At 44.1% G+C, this 21,623-nt stretch overlaps 1 protein-coding gene across 1 annotated transcript; it reads right to left on the bottom strand.

Moving 5' to 3' along the window:
* Nucleotides 1-1,688: 1,688 nt before the first annotated feature.
* nxf1a (nuclear RNA export factor 1a) lies at nt 1,689-18,983 on the bottom strand. Its single transcript, XM_030109128.1, has 21 exons — nt 18,743-18,983; nt 17,304-17,514; nt 15,020-15,179; nt 14,857-14,940; nt 14,579-14,683; nt 14,332-14,412; nt 13,790-13,859; nt 13,427-13,515; nt 13,193-13,300; nt 12,988-13,097; nt 9,096-9,132; nt 7,241-7,309; nt 6,993-7,048; nt 6,750-6,857; nt 6,576-6,634; nt 6,375-6,490; nt 6,241-6,283; nt 6,071-6,149; nt 2,284-2,466; nt 2,133-2,193; nt 1,689-2,044 (listed from the first exon to the last, which is right to left on the bottom strand). The coding sequence occupies exons 1-21, from the start codon at nt 18,768-18,770 to the stop codon at nt 2,006-2,008; spliced, it is 1,896 nt and encodes a 631-aa protein (XP_029964988.1). The 5' UTR covers nt 18,771-18,983; the 3' UTR covers nt 1,689-2,005.
* Between the last annotated feature and the right edge of the window lie 2,640 nt (nt 18,984-21,623).

The following is a 21,623-nucleotide window of genomic DNA, read 5'->3' as shown; positions in this document are numbered from 1 at the left end:
GTGTCTGGTTTAGACTGCTGCAACAAGACACACCTGGATTTATCATTTTGGCCAATAATGCAAGACAGGAAATGAATGTGCACAGTTAATTTCAGGAAGTAGTAGAGCTGTGAAAATGGCCCATTGCCCAAAAGCATTGACGTGTATATTAATGTGGGTATGAATGTGTGGATAGATAGTATGCTAAGGCACAATGCAATCACTTTTACATTTGATTAAAATGATGCTGGCAATTTGGACTTTTTGTTTAAAATGTCAGAATCAGAGAATCAGAACATAATCTATGAACTAATGAGACAGAGAAATATTATTGTATTTAAATACGTCAATCCCCATTTTAACCCAATACCAATAACATTTTTGTATGGATTTGGATCCTACTTTTATATGCGGTGCTTTTTGCCACAGCTCGAGAAGCTTCAAAGCATTTCACACGGTTAATCACATTCACTCACACGTGGAGGAGGCTGCTATGCAAGGCGCTCGATCCATCCAGTGGGAGTTATTTGGGGCTCAGTGTCTTGCTCAAAACACTTCAATCTGCCAACCAAGCCACAGCTGCCACATTGTGTTGCCACCGAGCAAAATTAGGAAACACTTTTCAGTGCACATACAACACCTTCACATTTGGGCCTGTGTGTTTAATCAGATACTTTGTTTAAACCCAGAACTGCAATTAGGTTTGTCCCAGCTTGTTGAGCATACTGCCCTCACTGATTTTGTTGCCAAATTGTTGCATATTCAGTCTCATACCTCAGGAAAGAATGCAGTGGCAATATTTTAATCAGTGTTTGTTGTTAGAAATCAGTCCGGGGTTCACTCATTGAAATTGAGTTCTCTTTTCGCTTCCTTCTTTGGCAGTTCAATGACTTGACAGTGTGTAAGTAGCAAGTGTTCATCTCAAGATGTTTTCCTCAACGTTTGCAGTTATTGATTCAAATTGCTTTCAAATAAAGTTTAGTTCCAGTGTCGTATTTAGCCAGTTTTTCTGTTAGAATAAAATAAACTACCTAAGATCGCCTCACTTCAGTCTCTGCTGCAGCCTACTTTCACCTCGAGCCACCAGGGGTCAATGTTTCACTCAGAATGTATTATTTTAGAACTGTACAGCTACATTCTTAGAAATAAAAAGTTGTAACACCCTTGAGAAAAGGCAATAGTAATCTTTACTGTGTGATAAGAGGAGAAGAAGACCCGGTGATCAGCAGCTCTCAATGAATGGTGGGAATTTAATGCAAAGAGCTTTAACCCACATGTGGAATTGGTCTGAAGGTCAGAGAACAAAAGATGACCTGACAGACACTCCTTCGGCATTCCCATCTGAAGCAGGGGAATGCCCAGTGACCCCAGACCGACCCCGGTAACAGCAGACAGAACAAGATCCACATCTGCACTCCTGATCGTTCCACCACAAGTCAACAGGAAGTCTGACTGTAACGCAGCTTTTATCTTGGCCATCTTTCACCACATTGTGAACTGAACTTTCTATAAATTTAGTATTTAGTATTTAAGAATCCACTCACCTTCAGCATCACCCCCCCCATTTGTAAAATAAGAATAAGCAACAGATTCCACTTAGCAGTGAAAACATTTTCAAATCCAAAATCGAGTTTCTAACAAATCTGTCTTCCTCACTTCACTGAAGTGACTGCAGACACACACACCGACACACACCGTGTTCAAAAAAATCAACTGTATGATAGAAAATAGTTTTATTGAAATACAAACAAATCCTGATATAATTATTTCACTCTCTGCGTGCCTTTATTCCTATGAAATCTGCAATGATTTCTGTACAAATGAACAGAAACTGAGGCTACCGTGGAAACTACAGACCTTATGTCAGTATTCAGGTCGAACGGTTCACAATTAGCTCATAACAGTTAACGTAACTTGTTCAAAACTTTTCTGGAATAAGCAAAATAAAGGCAAAGAATGAATGATAAAACAAAAGCTATAAATAAAATCGACTGCAGGTTTTATTTCACATGTTTAACGGAACTCTTCATTTTATGAACGCCACGTCTGGGATCTTTCCCTCCGTCTGGAAAGAGAAGAGAAAGAGTTTCGGAGTTTTGGCACACCAATGTTTCTACACTCATGATGAGAGGAAATCAAAATATTAATGTCACCTTTAACTGAGTGAAGATCTGTGCTGCTCTGTTGAAGTCCCACTCGTTGTCCTGCAGACACCTGAGAGAGAAAACAAGCAGTGAGGCATTTAAAAAAACGTTCTCACCTCATTAATGCTAAGTGGGGGGGAAAAAAAAAAACAAGACGTACTTCTGGGACCATTCCAGATTCATGCCCGATTTCTGCGAGAAGGCGGTGAGCATCTCCTGCTGCGGGGCAGTGAGGGTGGGGACGGGGCTGGACGATGGGGTCGGGGCGGGAGCCACAAACGCTCGGCGGATCTCTTCGGTCGTGGCCATTCGGATGAAAAGGTGGTCGTTGACGATGCACAAACTGTCAGGAAGAACAAAAGATTCACAGTGAGTTGGATTGGAAGTTTTCTGAACTGTTTGTCATGTGGACTCAAAGCCTTGCTTTGGCCACCACTTCACAGCTGTGGGGACGACAAACTGCCTCACTGTGACCAGAAGATTTAGTCAAAATAATCTCGGTTTAAGTCATTCATGATATGAATTCAGTCAGATTTATATTCTTTTTTCCGCTGAGTCTAAACCTTCTAGCTAATAAACAACTGGTGAGTCGTCTTGCACCTCATTTAGCTGCTGGAGTCACGAAGCACTGATTCATGCTAAGGTCATGGAGATGAGTCTTCACTGCAGTTCAAAACCTGAACAATTGTTAATATAAAAATGTACTGAACATACTGTGAGCCACGAAATGTTAGGTTACTCACGTAACCCCGGTTCTCTGATAACCGAGTGAGGTATCTCACTATGGGAAACGCCTCCTGGCGAGACCGATCATGGAAGCTCCAATGACACCACGTCTGTCATGTGACAGACCAATCATCTCGAGATGCATGGGGCAGTCCGCCCCCCTTATGAGCGGTCCCCGCGCTGCATCCACCATTCTCAAGCGTAATTTTTCCACCCCACTGATGCAAGTAGGGCAGTGTTGTGAGATACCTCACTCGGTTATCAGAGAACCGGGGTTACGTGAGTAACCTAACGTTCTCTTTCAAACCTCCCTCGGTATCTCACTATGGGAGATACAGCCCACTCCCAGATTTTCATGCTCCGAAGCCCACAAAGCCGCGACCCGCGATGGGTCGACACCCTCAACCTTCCCCTAGGGCTAGCACGCAATTAAGATGAACCCACACTCAGGACTGAATGAGCCAGAGATGTCTCGGTCACGTCCAGCCTGTAATATCGGATGAATGTGTGTGGAGATGCCCAGCTGGAAGCGGCACAAATGTCCCTCACAGATGTGCCCTTAAACAGGACCCATGAGGTGGCCATACCCCTGGTGGAGTGGGCCCGCAGCCTCTCCGGGGGCTGCAAACCACGACTTTCATACGCCAAGATTATAGCCTCCACCACCCAGTGTGACAGGCGCTGGCGCGTCAGGGCCCTCCCCTTATGAAAGGGAGCCCACGATATGAAGAGCTGGTTGCTCCTCCGAAATCGCTTCGTCCTGTCCATGTAGATGCGTAACGCTCTCACAGGACAAAGGAAATTGAGCCGTCGCTGATCCTCCCCTGCAAACGGCGGTGGGTGAAAAGCGAGCAGCTCAAGCGTGGAACAGCTGTATGCAGAATCACTAACCTTAGGCACAAATGCTAGGTTAGGACGCAAGGTAACCTTCCCATAGTCTGGGGAGAATTGAAGGCAGGAGGCGTGCACAGACAAAGCCTGTAACTCACCTATCCGTCTAGCTGACATTAAAGACAGCAGCAGGATAGTTTTAAGAGAGAGCACTCTTAAATCTGCACATTCTAACGGCTCAAAGGGCAAACTTGTGAGCGACTCCAGAACCGTGGGTAAATCCCATGACGGGACCGGGTGTTTACGCACGGGACGCAGCCGACGCGCCCCCTTCATAAACCTAACCATAGGGAACGGGAAGACCAAACGGGGCCGTTACACAGCGCTGAGCGGAACATTGGTCCAGAACATCCATCCTCCGTTTCTTGAGAGGAGAGGGAAACATGTGACCTGTTGAGGAGGGGCTCAGAGCAGGGATCTCTGTGAGTGCTGACTGCTGAGCCTCTGTGTCCGCGAACCACGACACCAAGGCTGACCGTTTTTTCTTCCCGTCCGGGGGGTGGGACGGGCGGGTCGGACCGGTGCCTGGAGCGGCAGCTACAGCGACAAAGGACTTTTTGGGCCAGTGTTTATGATGCTGAGCTCCGCGCTGGTGAGACGCTGTCTGCTCAAACATGCGTGGTCTGGGGTCCTTATAGCTGCTGTTGTGCGCTCTCGCTGCAGCCGCGAATCCCTGGCGGGGTGGGGCGAGAGGCAACCTTGCGAGGAAGGCAGAGATCAAAGGCTTCTCCCTGCTTCTTCCTCAGGTCACTGGTCTGCTGCATGGCCGTGACAGCCTCGCCAAACAAGTCCTTAGTCCTTGACGGGTCGAAGGGAGCATCAATAATGACCTGTTTTTCCTGGTCCGACAGGCTGGAGAGATTCAGCCAGAGCGCTCTCTCTCCTGCCACTGCGAGCCCCATAACAAGGCCGCAGCCCTGGACCGCAGCCCTGGAGACACGGAGGATGAGGTCCGTGACCACACACATCTCCTCCCATATTTTGGGACTTGGGGAGCCTTTATCCAGGAGGACCCCCATCTCCTGGAAAAGTTCAGCCTGGTAGGCTGTCAGCAGGGTGACAACATTTAAGTTGTTCACTGACTGGGCTGCTGATTTGTACATCTTTTGAAACATGGAGGCGGAGAAGCGCGCCATTTTCTCCAGGAGGGTGGGGCCCGCCGCGGTGAGCGTGGACCGGTGGCTGGGGTGGAAGTGAGAAGCCACTGCCTGCTCCACTACCGGGGGACCTCTGAGGCCCCACTCCCCGCTGTTAGCCACTTCCAGGCCGGAGTAACCCTTGTCGGGGACTCTGTGGCGAAACGGTTTATCCCAAAACCGCTTCATCTCCTTCATGCACGCTGGGACGACGGGCATGACCTGCTTCTTCGACACCGGGCGAGACGGCAGAATTTTGCCGTCGTATAAATCCCTCTCCTCGCCCTTGTCATCCGGTAACGCGGGCCAGTCTATACCAAGCCGTGATGCCGCCCGTTTACACACCTCATGCAGGTCGACCTCCGAGGGTGAAGAGGGGGGTTGGATTCCTCCGCTAACGGAGCTGCTGGGTCGGGATGCCGGAGTTGGCGGGAGGATTGCGTCCTCATCATCCTCCTCATTATCGTCGTTAAGGAGGTCCAGGTTATCGTTGTCCGCGAGTGAAGCCTGGGCATGCTGCACTCCCATACAGGCGATGCAGAGAGGATGTGGGTCTCTCTCTGAAATGGTGAAACCGCAAGAGGCCGGGCAGGGACGGGACTCGACGTCCTTTCCCTTGCCGCTAGCCGAGGAAGCGGTAGCCATAGCCGACCTCGACGGTCAAACTAAGGCCAAAAAACGCACACTCTCACGACGAAAGTAGCGAAGTGAATCCTGAGTTGGAAATTCACGCTCGGTGACTACCTTGACGGCGCGTCGGAAGAGCAGTTAAATGAAAATCCAAAATCAGGACCGCTGAGGAGCCAAGTGATGATCTTCACGTGGAAGAAAGCGAGAATGGTGGGTGCAGCGCGGGGACCGCTTATAAGGGGGGGCGGGCTGCCCCATGCATCTCGAGATGATTGGTCTGTCACATGACAGACGTGGTGTCATTGGAGCTCCCATGATCGGTCACGCCAGGAGGCGTTTCCCATAGTGAGATACCGAGGGAGGTTTGAAAGAGAACTTGTATCTCTGTGTCTGAGAGACTATATTCTGTTTTATGAGGCAAAACAAAAAAAATACCAGTCTCATTTTCAGATATTTTCACAACACAGAGCTCCATGTTCAAACCTGATACAGACTAAATGTGTTTGTTTTTGACCACAGTGAAACTGATGAATGACAACAAGCTGCTGGGAGCTCTGTACCTACCCAGAATTCCCTGCTGGGACTGTGATGAAGACTCGAGAGAAGGCCATTGTGGATTCCCGGGATTTACCATCAACGGCAACTGAAAAACAGACATGATTGATTATAAACTGAAACAGCCACAGAGGGAGTGGGAAAAGACAGAGATCTGATGAATGGGTTAAATGACGTACCTTCTTTGAAGACTCCACTCACGGTGAAGGAGAGCAGAGTGTTCTGGAAGCAGAGGACATGAAAGCAGGGTGAGAACAGAGAGCTAACGGAGTGAGAGGAACCGGTTCAGCTCTGCAGGATCTGCTGGACTCACAGTGTAGGTGTTGACGTCGACGGTCAGAGAGGCGATGTCGTGCTGAGTTTTGGGCAGCTCGTTGAGGAAGGCCACCACGTTGAGCCGCGTGTGTTTCAACAATCGGAAGCGCATTGCTAAAGGGAGGTGATGTTCAGAGAGGGGAACGTTAGATTTTTATACGCAAAATGACTGAAAAGAAACTAAGATGGGGGAACTCACTGGAGTCTTTCAGCCTCTTCAGGTTTCGACTGTCTTTGTGATACTCTCCCAGACTGCTCCTGAACACCAGAGGAAAAGACGGTCAGCAACGGGGGACTCACACAACCTTCTAAACTAAGCAATGGAACATCTAAACAATGATTCAGTTTCTCCACCTCTACATGTTGTTCTCACCTGGACGGGTTCTGGGTGGAGTACGGCGTGGTGAGGGACAGCGATGCGCCGTCGTGGTAGGCATCCAGGAGCGGCTGCCGGTCCCCCGAGTCGTAAATACTGTAGTACCTGTAACACACACGTTACAAAGTCCTGTTAGTTTGTGTGTGTGTAACTAACTGGTGTTCACTAAGTATATCAAAAACCAACAGGTATTTGATACAAACAGACAAAATTTTCTACAATAAAGAGGCAGAAACGTACTGTTGCAGGAACCGGAGGATGAGCACTTTGATTTCATCGGAGCAGAAGTAGCTTTCCTGGAAGTTCACAGAGGAAACGTTTGTCAGGTACTTCAAAGAAAATACAAAATCCCCCTCCAACCAGGAAAAGGTCCACACGGCTTAAAGAGTTACATAATAAGCTCACGATGAGTGGAAAGAACACGCCGAGTAAAAACGCTCAGACGGTGTGTCAGTTTTAAAGTACAAACACTCCACTATCGGACTGACCTTGCATTTGGGGATGGTGGTGGGCGTTTCCACGTCAAAGCCAATGGGTGGAGGGAGGTCGTTACCATCCTTAAATCATGACAGAGAAACCAAACAAGAGAAAAATCAACAATTTGTTATCTACTGTGTACACTTCGGTGCATTTTTTCAGGGGCAGACAACAATGACGAGGAAGATGTGGTGTGATAATCCCTACTGGGTTGATAAGTAGAGAGAATAGGCTATCCAGACACTGTTGTGTGAATTTAGTTGAAAGGATAAGTGAGAGTAGGATGTATTTGAATGGAAACGATTTAGTCTGAAGACAGGTATTCATTAACATGTGTGACTAACAAACATTTACTTACTACTCTACTCTGTCTTGTTTCAGAGTGCCACCAGGAGAGGTGTTCTCTACAGTTTGCAGGATGTGACCGACACCAGACAGGGAGTTTGAGACAGGATTAGTCTCTGAATACTCAGAGAGAACTTTGTCATTTCTGAGCTTTGTACACAGTTTTACTCTGATTTTTACCTCCGCCAAGGAGGTTATGTAATCACGTCGGTTTGTTGGTTGGTTGGTTTGTTAGCAACTTTACGGAAAAAGTTATGGACGGATTGCAATGAAACTTTGTGGAAAGGTGAGTCTTGGGCTAACTTAGAATCCATTAAATTTTGGTGATGATCCGGATCACTGTCTGGATCCAGGATTTTTTTTAAAGGATTCTTTATCATTTAGAGATAGGGCAGTCTTTCACATAGTTGGGCATAACTCAACAATAAATGACAAGGGGGCTTAGCAAAAAATTACAGTGTAAGTTCTTCAGTGACTAAGAGATATCAGCTGCTGATCCAGATCACGAAGTATTCCGGATACCAGGATCCAGAACAGACAAAAATAGGGGGATTCCAGAGTGTCAGTCACTGTGAGGCAACACACTGAGATATGAACATGCAACAAACAGCTTTCTCCCATACATTGTTTGTGTTGGGGAGAAATAAAATGTTTATTATATATGGTGTTCTTATTGTTGTTGGTGGTTGATTTGAGCTGTGGCGGAGGTCTGCGCTCTGAGTGCCAAATTCTAGTTTCTTAATAAATTGCATCAAAAGTATGACTGTTTTGTGATTCTTATTCATGATATTGACTGTAACTGAATAACGTAAATTCTCAACTCTGCAAATGACCCCCTGGTTGTTATAGTACTTATAAAAATAATCAGGATATTGTTTTGATGGTTTCTCAAACAGCTCCACCGAGCAATAATACGCAGATTTGAACAATTTGTGCATTTAATAATGTAATAGAGATAGGAAACATGGTCCTTTTGACTCAGACGTTACAGAGGTAAAAGCACTGTAATGAGAGTGACTTAAATCAAACTTGTTCTGCACCCATTTTCTCATTAATCCGTTATTGTGTCCTATTTAGGACAGAAAACCTCAAGTAAAGGCTACTTCAGGCCTTTGTGACCTCAAAGTTATGAGCTTTGACTTTCTCAAACTCGTCTGTCCGTTCTGGCATCTAGTACATCTGTACACTTTTTTTGGGGAATAGTTTATTTTAGATGCAAAACCAATAAATTAGGTATAGCACAACAGGTACACTGAAGGAAAATAAAAACTAGATCACTGCCACGTTGATTGTTCTGTCAGCTAATTCTCAGAATAAATGAAAAAAAGTTTCAAGCATTTCCAAAAAAGTATTTGTGGCAAAAAAAAAACAAAACTTCTGGTTTGGCTACAACGGCATATTGAAGGAGCAGTGTCTGCACATTTTCAAAAGCAAGATACTTAGCCTGGAATCTAAAACTACCGTCCTTCTTGTTCTTGCTCCAGCGTTTAACGTAATGAAAGAAAAACAACATTGACTTACCAGTTTGAGAAGCCGGGGAAACCTCTGACGCACGGCACTGAGACGGGAAGATGAACAACAAAAAACAAACAAAAAAGGCACCAATGTGATCTTCACGGATAAAACTCACAATGAAAAAGAACACAATGCTGTGGATACCAATCACAATCAATCATACTTTCTCCTCCACTTTAAGCCATTTTGTGTATTGCAGTTGTAACTTTAAGCAGCTACATTTTCCACAACATTTGAGAAATACTCGTGTAAAAAAAACAAAGAAAAAAGAAAAACGTTAAATTACAATCAGCAACAGGAAAGAGTTTAATCTGCTTTCTTCATGAGTGCATTAACATACATGCTCATATCCTCTCTAGCTCCACGTCGAGCCCTTTGAATCGTCCCACCCCCAGAGGGTACTTACCAGCAGGTATACTCACCCTCTCCCCCAAATTTGTTGACATACACAGATCTGACATGGAGAAGCAACACACGCACACTTTTCTATGTGCACACACACATACACACACGCACAAACATGCAGGCTGCCAGACCAAACTGGGAACCAGCAACATCGTCCGTTTTGAATTTGGAAGGAAAAAGTTGCTTTGAAGCGTCAGTGGGAGAGAGGTGGTTACCGCCAGTCTGCTGCTAACTCACAACCCCCAACTGTGGAATGATGTAGGGGACAGATGAGTCAACTTCAACCAAAAACAAAACTGGGTCTGGGTGAAAAAAAAAAAGAGTGAAGTTCAGAACGAGACATGGAGAGGATGGAGAGGAGGTGTCAGTCAGCTTTCAGAGTCAGTGAGTCTGTCGCCATCTGTGCCCCTGATTTTCAGCAAAGAAAGACCCTGAGGACAGAGGTGAACGAAAAGGAGAGCCGGCCTCAGAGTGAGCTGAACCCAGCAGTCCCGCTGCTCGCCCCGGGTCCGATCCCTCTGTTTTTGAGCCAATTGTTATTTTTAGCACAGCATTTTATTGTGATTAGGAGCCCCATCTGTCACCAGACAGGACATGCAGAAGGCTTGTCAGCATCTGACAAGGTTTTTGGATCTGCAGGCTTTCAACTTTTTTCAGGTTTTTTGTTGTTGGTTTTTTTTTTGTTGTTGTTGTTGACAAAACTTGAGCGTCTTCGTACTGATCACAGCCATCACAGAATAGAAGAAGTGCTTTCTTATATCAAGCAAAACAGAACCTTCAGTTTCCAGTTCTGAGCATAAATCCATCAAAGGTTAGTTAAGGTTTTTTTTTTGCCAAACTCTCCACTTTTTCCACTGAAAAGCGGAGGCCCGCTTTAAGCCAAAGAGCTGAGACATAGGTGGAAGAGACGGACTGCTCTCTCTTTAGTTTGTCACTGGTCATCAGCGATGACGCGTGGCCCCCTCCGCCTGAGCCCAGCGGCGTCACCTGCTGAGTCCTGTCCTCTCCGTTCCTTCTCGTGGCGCTCTCGGTGAGGCTGAGCTCACAGGGACTGACGGCGAGTAATCGTGACTGTGCCTGCCTTAGGTTGTCCCGGGGATTGGAGGTGGGATCTTACCCGTCATGGGCTAACCAGCCTGCCATACTCGCCTGGTGCAGGGAGCCGGGTTGGCGAGGGGGCTACGAGGTGAAGGGGGTTCGTTGGCTGTGGGTTTGCTTTGTAGTCATCCAAACGTTTTGTCAAGAGGCACTTGGACTGTCCTCTTCAAAACACAGCCTGCACTGCTTTACAGTACTGCTCAAAGATCATTCTGGAATCTTCATTTCTGAAGTATTTCAAGGAGTTTGATTTTTTTTTTTTTTTTTTTTTTTTAATAATCAGGAGTGATATGTAGACAGTTTGATTTTCAGGAAGTGCTTGTTGTAACATGTTATCAGCAATGTGCTGCTTAACTCTGAAGTAGTTTTGGGGATAACTCCTCAGGATGTCAGCAGGGGAGTGCTAGGTAGAGCTTCACTGAGAACCATGAAAAAACAAGACAGGGCCAAAGCTTGAGGAGGCGTCGCAGAGAGAAGACTTAAGACTGTGGAGGGTTAAACCGAAGCTGAAAGCAAAACAAGGAACTGCGCAGCGGTTAAAAGTCCTCCCGGCAAAATTTGATGTGAAACAAAGTTTAGTTCTGTGTATGAGAAGGAAGCGTTAACCATCGATTTGGAAGCATGAAACACCAATAAGAGAAGAGCCTTCATTTAATGTCCAGATGCTCATGGATGCGTGTGCGGCATGAAGGTGGTTTGGGTGACAGTTACAGTGCATAGGTACATGCACAGACGTACTGATAATTAAGATTTCAAGTAATAGTTCATTATTATTGTAGTGTGCCAACTTCCAGGGCCTGATCTGGGGTCAAAAGGTACGTGTGCCTAAAGACTGGAAGCGGTAGTAAAGGCAGTGTTATGAGACACAGTTACATGATGTGATTCTATTTTTATTTAAAGTATGTTGTGTATGTAAGTCAAGTGTATTGCATCCTTCTGCTGAGAAAATATTCAACACAAACACACACAAAAAAAAAGGTCAAAACTTTGACCGTGCTTGACTTCTTCGCTATTTTCACAAACACACACAGATAAAAGTTAGTTGAACTCATATCTGCTTGGTCCAAAACCTCATCAGCAACTGTGGAGGAAACGTATTTCGTTACTGTGAAGCCAGCTTACAAACACCAAGTCTGCTTTGACGCTCTGTCGTAGTAAGCTGCTGCAAACATGTTTATAGATGTCAAACAAAAATGGTCCGGTATTTGTTAGTCTGCACCAATACAAACCAAAACAATACAATCCTCTCAAAATATATTTGAAATACCACACTTCTGTTTAAAACCTGATGCTGATAGATTAATACGACATCCAGCACTCGGCTCAAAACATGAGCTGCTTAGAAGTTCAGCACAGAGACGGGCTGAGTGATATGGGGAGGAAAAAAAAATCCCAAGATATTTTTTATATTGTCCCATAACGTTTTTGTTGCAACAATGCCAGTTTTAAAGCATCTGCATTGAAAACTAGAGAAGCAAGACACTAGCTAAATGTCTTGATGACATACATTAACAAACCGAAAAGTGTTTATGGAGGTATGAATATAGGACAGAAAATAAAGAAATTACCTCCTCTGGGAAAATGAAGACGCACTGACTTGTAAACATGATCATCAAGTTATGATGCTCCATGCTCTGTGCATTTTCTACACGTGTCATTCATAATACAGATCAGCCCGTTTGAATTTACAATATAAAAAACAACCCAAAAACATTAAATATTTTCACTAGTGATTCATTACATCTGTCTAACGTTTGTATCAAGGCTAAAAAATGTGGCTCTTCAACGCTACTAAAGCGTTTCTTTTGCTTCATGTGAGCACACACCATTTCACTCTGTTGTGTCTGGATTTACTTTGTTGACCAAACATTTTCATCTGGCCGGTGGTTCTGCTTTAAGTGAAGAACAGCTGGTTCGTCTGTGTTGATGGGCTCAATTTGCTCATAGGGTTTGAAGCTGGAATATTCCCACACTGGGGCTGATATCAGGCTTTGCAATCTGTTTTTTTTTTCCCCTCCTAATTTCTCCTCCAGTACCTCATGCTGCTCCTCACACACTGCATTGCCTGTGTGTGTGCTAGCAGCTCCGCCTCGTTCCACAGAGACAAAGATCCTACATTACTGTCAAGAGCGTTCACTCCGTTTATTCTGCTATGAAACCTCTTGCCATCCAGTCTGTTTGGCTAAATCAAAATCTAAAGATTAACTTTATATGATTTTCCTGGTGCAGAACTGTAGCTGCAGCCAAACTTCAGCATGGCTTTATTGAGTATTCCTGATGGAACTGCTCTTGATACAAAAGGAAAACATCCTCTGTAGCCACTCACTCACTCACTCACTACATCCCTCCAAACGACACAGAGGTCTCCTCTCACCCCCCAGCGTCGCAGACTGACCTGATGTACGAGGGCTGGTCCTTGAAGAAGTCACAGAGGGGGTTCCTGTTGAGCCACAGCTCCACCAGCTTCAGGCCTTTAATCTTGTCCAGCTCCCGGTCTGACTTCAGCTGCAAACGGCACGCACGCAGTTGAGCTGGCGCTAAACCCCACAACCCCGCATACCCAGCAGACATTAACATGCAGGGAATATAATGAATCTGACCTCGTTGTGTGAAAGGTTGAGCGTCTTCAGATTAGGCACTTTGGTTACTAAATCAGCCAGCTCATCCAGTTTGTGAATGCGGTTGTTGCTCAAGTTCAAGGACGTCAGCTGCAAGTATGACAGTAAACTAATGAGCATTCTCAACTAAATCCTTTCCCGTCACAGCACCATCAATCAAATACAGTGTTATCAATGCTTGTGCCCAAAAACAACCAGTAATCACAGCACTGTTACCTCCGGAATGTTTTCTTCAATGACCTTGATAACGGCCTCCATGCTCGTCTTTCTGTTCAAGATCACTTCAATATTCTGGGACACGAGGTCTGTCGCAACACAAACATGTTCAATTCCACAACAGGTGTCATTTTCAGCAGAGAAATTAATACAACAAAGACTAACTCCTTTGAGAACTAAGACTGAAGCCGTTCACCATCATCTAAAAATATTATTTAGGCATTGAACATTTTCTGAAATTCAACAATCAGATAATGGCTTGTAACCAACAGTCCAGTGTGTTCAGACAGAGACGTGCTGACTACGTATTCAATGTGGCGCCACGTTTACACTGTACAGGTGAAAATTGAAACCATTGATTACCTGGGTCAGTTCGAATGTTGTTCAGATCGAGTGCCTGCTGGGAGCCATCGAAACGTTTTGCCATGCATTGCTGTGAAAGATCAAACAAAACGGATCCAGTAAGTCAAAACTGCACTGACAAACAAACAAATAAAATCTTCCATTGTTCAACTCCATTTTTTCCAATTTGTTTTCCTGTTTTACTCCAAGTAGATTAATCAAACACGACCATGGAACGACCTATGAAGACATCCAAGCTGCAGATATCTTGCTGTCACAATGGGGAACATACTGTCAGACTGGTAAACAGTACAATATGAGGCGATTTGTTTTCATAAGTACTGTTGCTTCTTCTTGTTCCTGCTTCAGAAACAAGCTGCATCTCAGAAATAAGACAAAAACGGACTACATTCAATGAATGAATGACATTCTTCATTCATGTATGTGAATAATAATCAATTTACTTTATAGTTATTCATTTTTTGTTACCTTTATCAGACAACGACAAAGTAAATGCAACCTGTTAGTTCAAGTAGAGATTTTCCCTACTCTGTGAAACTCACCTTCAGATGCTCCACGTGTTCAGGCTTCAGGTCAGACAGCAGAAATGAGGGTGGGGAACAGGGGTTTACGTGCACTTCCACCTTGAAGAACCAAACAAGACATATCGTGCATAACAGGGATTAATTACATAGAGAAACTAGTGGCCAAACCACAGCTTCAGGAATTTATGTTGCATTTTAAAGTACCAAAACATCATCATATAATCACATATGAGAGGAAATTTGTTGCACTTAAATTCAAACTTACCTTGTAACCGTCAGAGTCTGTGATCTTGTGAGAACATTTGTGCAACGCACTGGCAGTCGAGGAATCATCGACGTAAAAATGGACCCTGTTGTGATCGACGTGATACTAGGAGAAGGAGCCAACACTGTGTTAAACTCCTCAGACAGCAAATGTTTGGATAAGGATTAAAAATGTCTGTTTAACAAGCAAACTAACAAAACTTAGGCGAAATGCTAAACTTTTGATCTATTTTAAAGATCAAAAACAATGGCACTGATAAGATGGTGCTCAAAACGTACTTGTACAGGTGTGTAGGAAACTGAACAGATGTTCTGCAGAGCTGTCAGTAACCATCTCTTCTCATACTTCTTTCCGTGTGGGATCTGTAAAGACAGAAAAAAAGCTATATGAGATTTTTTTCAATGAGCTTAAAAAACGATTAACAGACGTGGTAATACGCACCGTAACTTTGAACCAGCCCGATCGGTTCTTTCCTCCTCCGCCGAAGGCTCCTCCACCTCGGTAGCTGCCTCCTCCGCCTCTGCCCCCTCCTCCCCCTTTGCCTCTTCTGTCTCTGTCAAAGCGGCCATCTCCTTTCCGTGGGGGCCTGCCGTATGGGTTGCTACAGAAGACAAAATTGTGAGATCATCCACAGTGAAAAAAATGAGTGAAGAAAACAAGTGTAGTGTAGAACTGTTTTTACAGGTTCAGCTGCCTGAGGGAACTTTACACACAAGGTGAGCAACTTTTGGTTTTCCTCAAACAGATTTCTGCAAATTCACCAAACTGTAAATATGCAGTTCTCAACCCAGTTACTTAGTTGGACGGCCCCACAACCCAGGGCAAACTTAAGAGAAGCTGCATCTACATTTTTTGTCCCCTCATAGGAAAACTACATTTGTCAAAAGAATTTATTTAGTTTCTCTGTCTTAGCTTGATGCCAGGTCTTTCATGAGTTTACCACAAACATGATAACTTGGGTCCATTTACAAAGCAATGATTCTAAGTGACAATGCAAAACTTCTTTAGCATTTTTGGTGTCCGTTTACATGATAATGGTGCAACAAGCCACTGAAAACAGCTAAAAGGTTGATTTTTTTTGTCAACTCCACAGGAAAACGCTTGGAGCCCTCATCCTTATTGATGGCAGAAACGCCGCTACTGTGCACCTTGGTCTAGGTAAACTCTGCACATGTGCAAGTACATGGACAATAGAACTACGGTGGCCTCCAGAATGGCATGAAGTGGTGTATTCTCCTGAGACTTGGTAGTTTTATTTTTGAGTCGCCAGAACAGCAGTCCAGCTTGATCGTCTGTCCAAGTTAATGTCTGTACTCCCACTGTTAATGCTTAAAGCATATTGTTCTCTGTGCGGCACCCATCAGTGGCCAAATGTGAGAACTACTTAATTTTCAGCATTTCTGCCGTTTCTGTGTAAAAACACATTGTTTTCAGAATGTTGCAGAGTAAACGAGAAACTTTTCTTAAAACTAAACCGATGGGCTTTCATTTGAAGCATTGCTGTGTAAAACAGGGATTAATTCTGTGTTCAAGGAAGAACTACAAAACTATGTTCCCGTGAGTCCTCGGCATCTGATCCGAAAGCACTTCGACATAAGCACTTTTTTCTTTTTTAAACTGGAGCTTTGGGCTAATTTCTTATTTAAAAGCACACTTTTAAACTTGCTTAGCGTTTGTCCAAGGAAAAAAAAAAAAATCCACATCTTCACTTATCTGCAAGTAGACAAACACACAGCTTATACTATCAACAGATATTTAGTTTCAAAAAATCAAAACCTCTGTAGAAAAGTTACAAAAAATGTTCCTCAAAACCTGTGATGAAGCTTGAAAGAGATTGTAAGATGGAAATGAATCATGATCATGTTACATTGTGAGAAAACGAGGCTTTAGGGCCAAAGATACCTTGAGGGTTTAATTTAGGACAAAAAAGTTTTTCTTTGAACAGTAACCATGGTGACAGTGGCTGGTTGCCATTTACAAGTACATTGTGGACTAAAAATAATCAGCGGGAAAATAATCAACAACTTTTCAAACTGAGGCTGTTTTCAAAGTATTTGTCACCAAGTAAGACTGTTTCTGTTCCCGGATCATCACACGTAATATGTCCTGTAGAAACGTCAATATAATGATTTCACTTCACCAATACTGTTCTTTTTTTTTTAATAACTGGGAATTGTTCAAATAACACACATTTCCAATGGCATATATCACACAACATGAACAACACACAAAAATACTAAGTCTTTGTACAAAATCAAGCAGCAAATTCAACAAAGATTGTTTTAGATGTATATCATTATTTGTAAAAAAGATAATTCTTTTAGACTCATGAGTGTGAGCAGATTCCAAAGTGCCATTAACAGGAATTTTCATGCTGAGCTACTAAGAAGTGAGTTAGTGACTCAAATTTAACACTTCTAATAAGTAAGAGAAAGGACAAGCTTTGTGACAGAGGAGAAACAACACAGCTTGAAACGCAATTTCATTTTAACCGAGGGGACTTTCTTAACAAGAAGAATGACTTGACATATTCTGTGGTGTTTTACTTTCTTCTGTTAAAACCAACAGCTGCACCTCTGGAACCACCAGTTAAACCAGATCTACACTGAATATTACAATGAACACTTCAACGAAGGCCTTTCACCTTAAAGCTGGTATGCTAATAAGTATTGTGTTGTAATTATGTCATCTTTACAAAGTCACAGTCAAAGATTCCAACACTTACAATCTGTTCTGAGCACTGCTGTCTTGGGAGCTGTCACTCATGGTCACATCTCCGTCCGTGTCCTCAAGCCGGGAACGTGGCCCGGGACCACCGAACCCCCCCGAGTGGCTCCCCCGCTGACGGTCTCTGCGGGACCTGTCATATGTGCGACCCTTGTTGGGGCCTCGGCCTTTGCGGTTCCGGAAATGTGGTGCGGTTCTGTCGTCATGCTCTGTGAACGACAGTAAATGTTAGTGTGTGGATCCAAATATCACCAGGATGAATATGTTACAATGAAAAACATTCATCCTCAACAACTATATAGATTTTTAACAAATTCGATTTAACTGCTATGACGAGCTAAGGATAAACTGAGGGACAATAAAGGCTTGAACTTTCATGTCTGCTCTTGGTTTAGTCAGTTATTTGGATTAATGTACTTGGGAGTTGTTTTTGTTTTGGCTCTTACTAACACTTAACATGTAATACATTTTATATTACAGAATTCAAATGCTGCAAAAATGAGTCATGCTCCATTGTCGAGCATTATCAAGAACGGAGTGATGTCACTTTCTTGCTGACCAAACACCACGAAGATTAAAACAAACGCAAGAGACCATAAGTACCGCCAGCATTACACCAACTTAGGCTCCAAATAACATAGCAACAACAGCTTTTAGCCATGTTTAAGCCACAGACACACCTAAAGAAATAATTAACTGTTATTTGTTTTACCCTTTGTCATGGTTGCTTGGCACTCACTGCATTATGGGAATAAGAACTCCCAGCTGCCCATCCTCGAGAGTTAATTCATTTGAATTTAATCTAAATCGTTTTCTCCCATGAAAATTACCTTTTCTCCTTGCCTGAATTTCAGCAGTTAGTTGGCCCAAGTTTATACACTCCACTCCCATTATGATTAAATAATAAAGTTAACTGTGGCCAAGGGAGCACTGATTCAATCAATTTATTGAATAAGAATCAAGGCACATCATATGAGGTATTGCTAGAACTTCACACATGATCAGCCTTTTAGAGGTTTATTTAAAGAAATTATGGGAACGTTTCAACTTTCCCCTGAGGTGGACACATGATTCAGAACTGTTAACTCTGTACTGTCATGTGAACCAAAGTATTGATATCTGCTAGAGTAAATATCGAGTACTCATAAGATTAAAATAAAGTTTGAAGACTGGGGTCATCTATAAAATGTCCAACAGGACTCCCTGCCCTCAGCCTCGGGATCTTCACTAAACTGGACATTGTTCACCACACGGTCGTTTCCCACCGAGCACATTTACGTAACACAAAGCGATCACCGACTCAATACAATGTTACCTCGATGAATCATGTAACCAGTGCTCCTGACCTCTCTTCTCACCATAAAGTCACCTTGCTCTAAGAAGAGGAGGAGATGGAGACGGGAGGTTACACAGACGAGGCTGAACACGGTCTCTTACCGTTGTAGTAATGCCCGCTGTCCGCCATGTTTCTGCAAGTCGCGTTGGATTTAAACGCAGAAAAACAAAGCTAAAAGCCAACGGCTGTGCGGCTGAGGGCGGTTGAGGGCCCACGTTCTTTCACAGGACAAGGCGAGAGCACCGAGGGATCAGGTGCAACATGTCAGATCGGTGAATAGTGGAGGAACAAAGCCGATCCCGACGCGACCACACACTGCCACTAGCCGTTAGCTTAGCTTAGCTTAGCATAGCTCCTCCTGGGTGCGGGCGGACGAGACGGAGGAAACAACAGAGTTCATCTTCCGGGGCGAAAAGAACAGGCGGCTGTTTCAAACGGTAACAGACACCCAAAATAATTAAATAAATTAAAAAAAATAAATAAATAAAAAATGAAAATAAAACGATGAAGATGTTGCCAGTGTTTCTCTCTCGTCAAAGAAGCTAACAGTTATTTCAACACCAGCAGCTGTCTTTATCGCCTGCCAGTAGACTTTATCTGCTGTTTAGACACAAATATAGAACAAATGTAATCAATTTGGTCATTTCTTTAAATCTAGCAATTAAAACAGACCAGCACAGGCGATTCAATTGAAGATTAAGATTTCATTTTAAATGAAAATCATGTTTCATTCTCAAAAATGTAATTGTTTTGGACTTTGACAAGCATCCATCCATCTTGTCTTCTCTTCTCTTTATCCTGCACAGGGCTGTTCAGTGCTGGAGCCAATCCCAGGAAACTGTGGGTGAGGGCAGGAGGTCACCTGTCCATCACAGGGTATTTAGGGCCACCACTAAACCTCAGAAGCATGTTTCTTGGACTATGGGAGGGACCTGGCGTATCTGGAGTAAATGCCAAATAATTACAAAAGCATGTGTTTGAAATGAGGAAGGATTTCTGAATAAAACAAAAATGGAACTTAGCCAGACACAAGGAGAACATGCAAACTTCAGACAAAAAAAAAACAGGTCAAATGTATGGATAAAAATTCAAGTAGGGGTGAGTCGTTTGTGACTCAGGAGTGTGTGAGTGTCTCTAACTAAATCAATCAATTACAGAAATGCAGAAAATCCAGGGCGGGTTTTCATATGGTATATATGCAGATTGTCATTTTAATTAAAAATGCACAGGATGGACTTTGTTTCATGTACGACTGTACGGTGATATACTGATTCGTTTCTCAATTCATAGCAAGAATAAACCCAGTTCAAGTGAAATCATGAAGTCATAGAGTATTTCTTCGTAAGGTTCGAAGTTCTCTCTGTTTATGTGTGGGTTTTCCCCAAGGTACTACGGATCCCTGCCACAGTCAAACATTAACTTGAGATTATTGAGTGGCCACAAGTGAGACGTGTCGGGGAGGCTGACTGTCTTTCTGTTTGCAATGTGATGGACTGGCGGCCTGCTCAGTTATGTCCTGCCCTCACGCAGTCAGGTGGGACTGGCTCCAGCAGCTGGCAAAATGGAAGAGAGATGGACACACTTCTTGTCGGCCTGGAGAAAACAACTGCTTGTGTCTATTCTTCCAAGAGTTGCCAAAAGTCTACACTGCCGAGTGTGTGACTTTCAAAGCGTGTGTACTGGTTGCTGTCCTAAAGAGATGTTGGAGCCCCTCTTTCATTGGACAAACACATTATGACTGCATGCACCACATCTGGAAGAGAGATCTTGGTGAGCTTAAGGGAGATACAGATGAACATTAAGACATTAATAATGTTATTAAATCATGGTAGCACAGCAACATGCATTAAAGCTGAACTAAGTAACATTTTTACCTCAATAAATGTTTTTCAGCATCCCTGTGGAGGTAAACAAATACCCCTTTCCCACTGCAACTAGCGGGTCGACCCGTGTTTTCGACCCGCTAACGATCGGCTTTTTAGACTCCTTTCACACTGCCTGCAGACCCGGGTCTAGCCGCCTGCTGGCGAGCCGCGACACTGCGTTTTCCCGCGCTGATGGTGTCCCACGTTGACGACATCATCAGCGCGACGGAGCAAAACGAAAGTAAACAGTGCAGCGGAACACAGTCCCCGTTACCTGTAGACAAATCTTGTCTTCCCCACGGATCAAGAGAAGCTCTCTGCTCTCGCTATCTTGCCAATGCTGGTTCATCTGGACGAAGGAAATCTCACGCTGTGTCCAGAAACAACAACTAGCGCGCTAATATAGCTGCACTGCGTCAACGTCATCATGTAAGTTCCCGGATGTGTCCCTCCCACTAAAAGCCGGTAGAAAGCTGACCCGGTAAATTCCTGGGTCGATTGCAGGGTCGAACGGCCCAGGTCGAAATGCCAATTAAACCCTTTCCCACTGCCATGAAGAGCCGAATATTAGTGGGTTTAAACAGGTTTTTTGGCCAGTGGGAAAGGGGTAGAAGACTTGGCGCAGTAATTCGCCGGTCTCCCCCCCCGGTGTCTGTGTCCTGAAAGCAGCACTTGCAACTTTAAGAGGATCGGACTCGAGTAAATCTCGCTAGAACAAACCTGCTTTACAACACTCATACGGAAGTACAAGTATAAAAGCACCGCGCGCGTAAAACGAACATGAAACCCTCGCTGGCATTAGCAACGCCACCCTTAGGTGCTCACGGATGGCTGAACCAAAAAGACCTTTGTCTGACGAGCAGAAAAAAAGCAAACGGGAGTTCTCTGCCTGCGGGGAGAAAGTTTACAACAGTGAGCTTTCACAGGAGACCAGTAGGGGGAGTGCGAGAGCAAAAGTTGCATAGTTCTGCTTTAATATTTCTCTGAACTTGTGACATTACCTCAAATCAAACCACATGTTTTGAGATGTTGTGGAGGTGACCACTGCTGCTTAAAAAAAATACTGTCTCTGTCATTGGTTTTTAATGCAAATGTGTATGGTAACTACAGTGTCATC

This window comes from Salarias fasciatus, chromosome 2 (genome assembly GCF_902148845.1).
Source record: "Salarias fasciatus chromosome 2, fSalaFa1.1, whole genome shotgun sequence".
Classification (NCBI taxonomy): domain Eukaryota; kingdom Metazoa; phylum Chordata; class Actinopteri; order Blenniiformes; family Blenniidae; genus Salarias; species Salarias fasciatus.
Note: the sequence above shows the minus strand (reverse complement) of the source record. Positions and strands in the feature narration are given on the sequence as shown.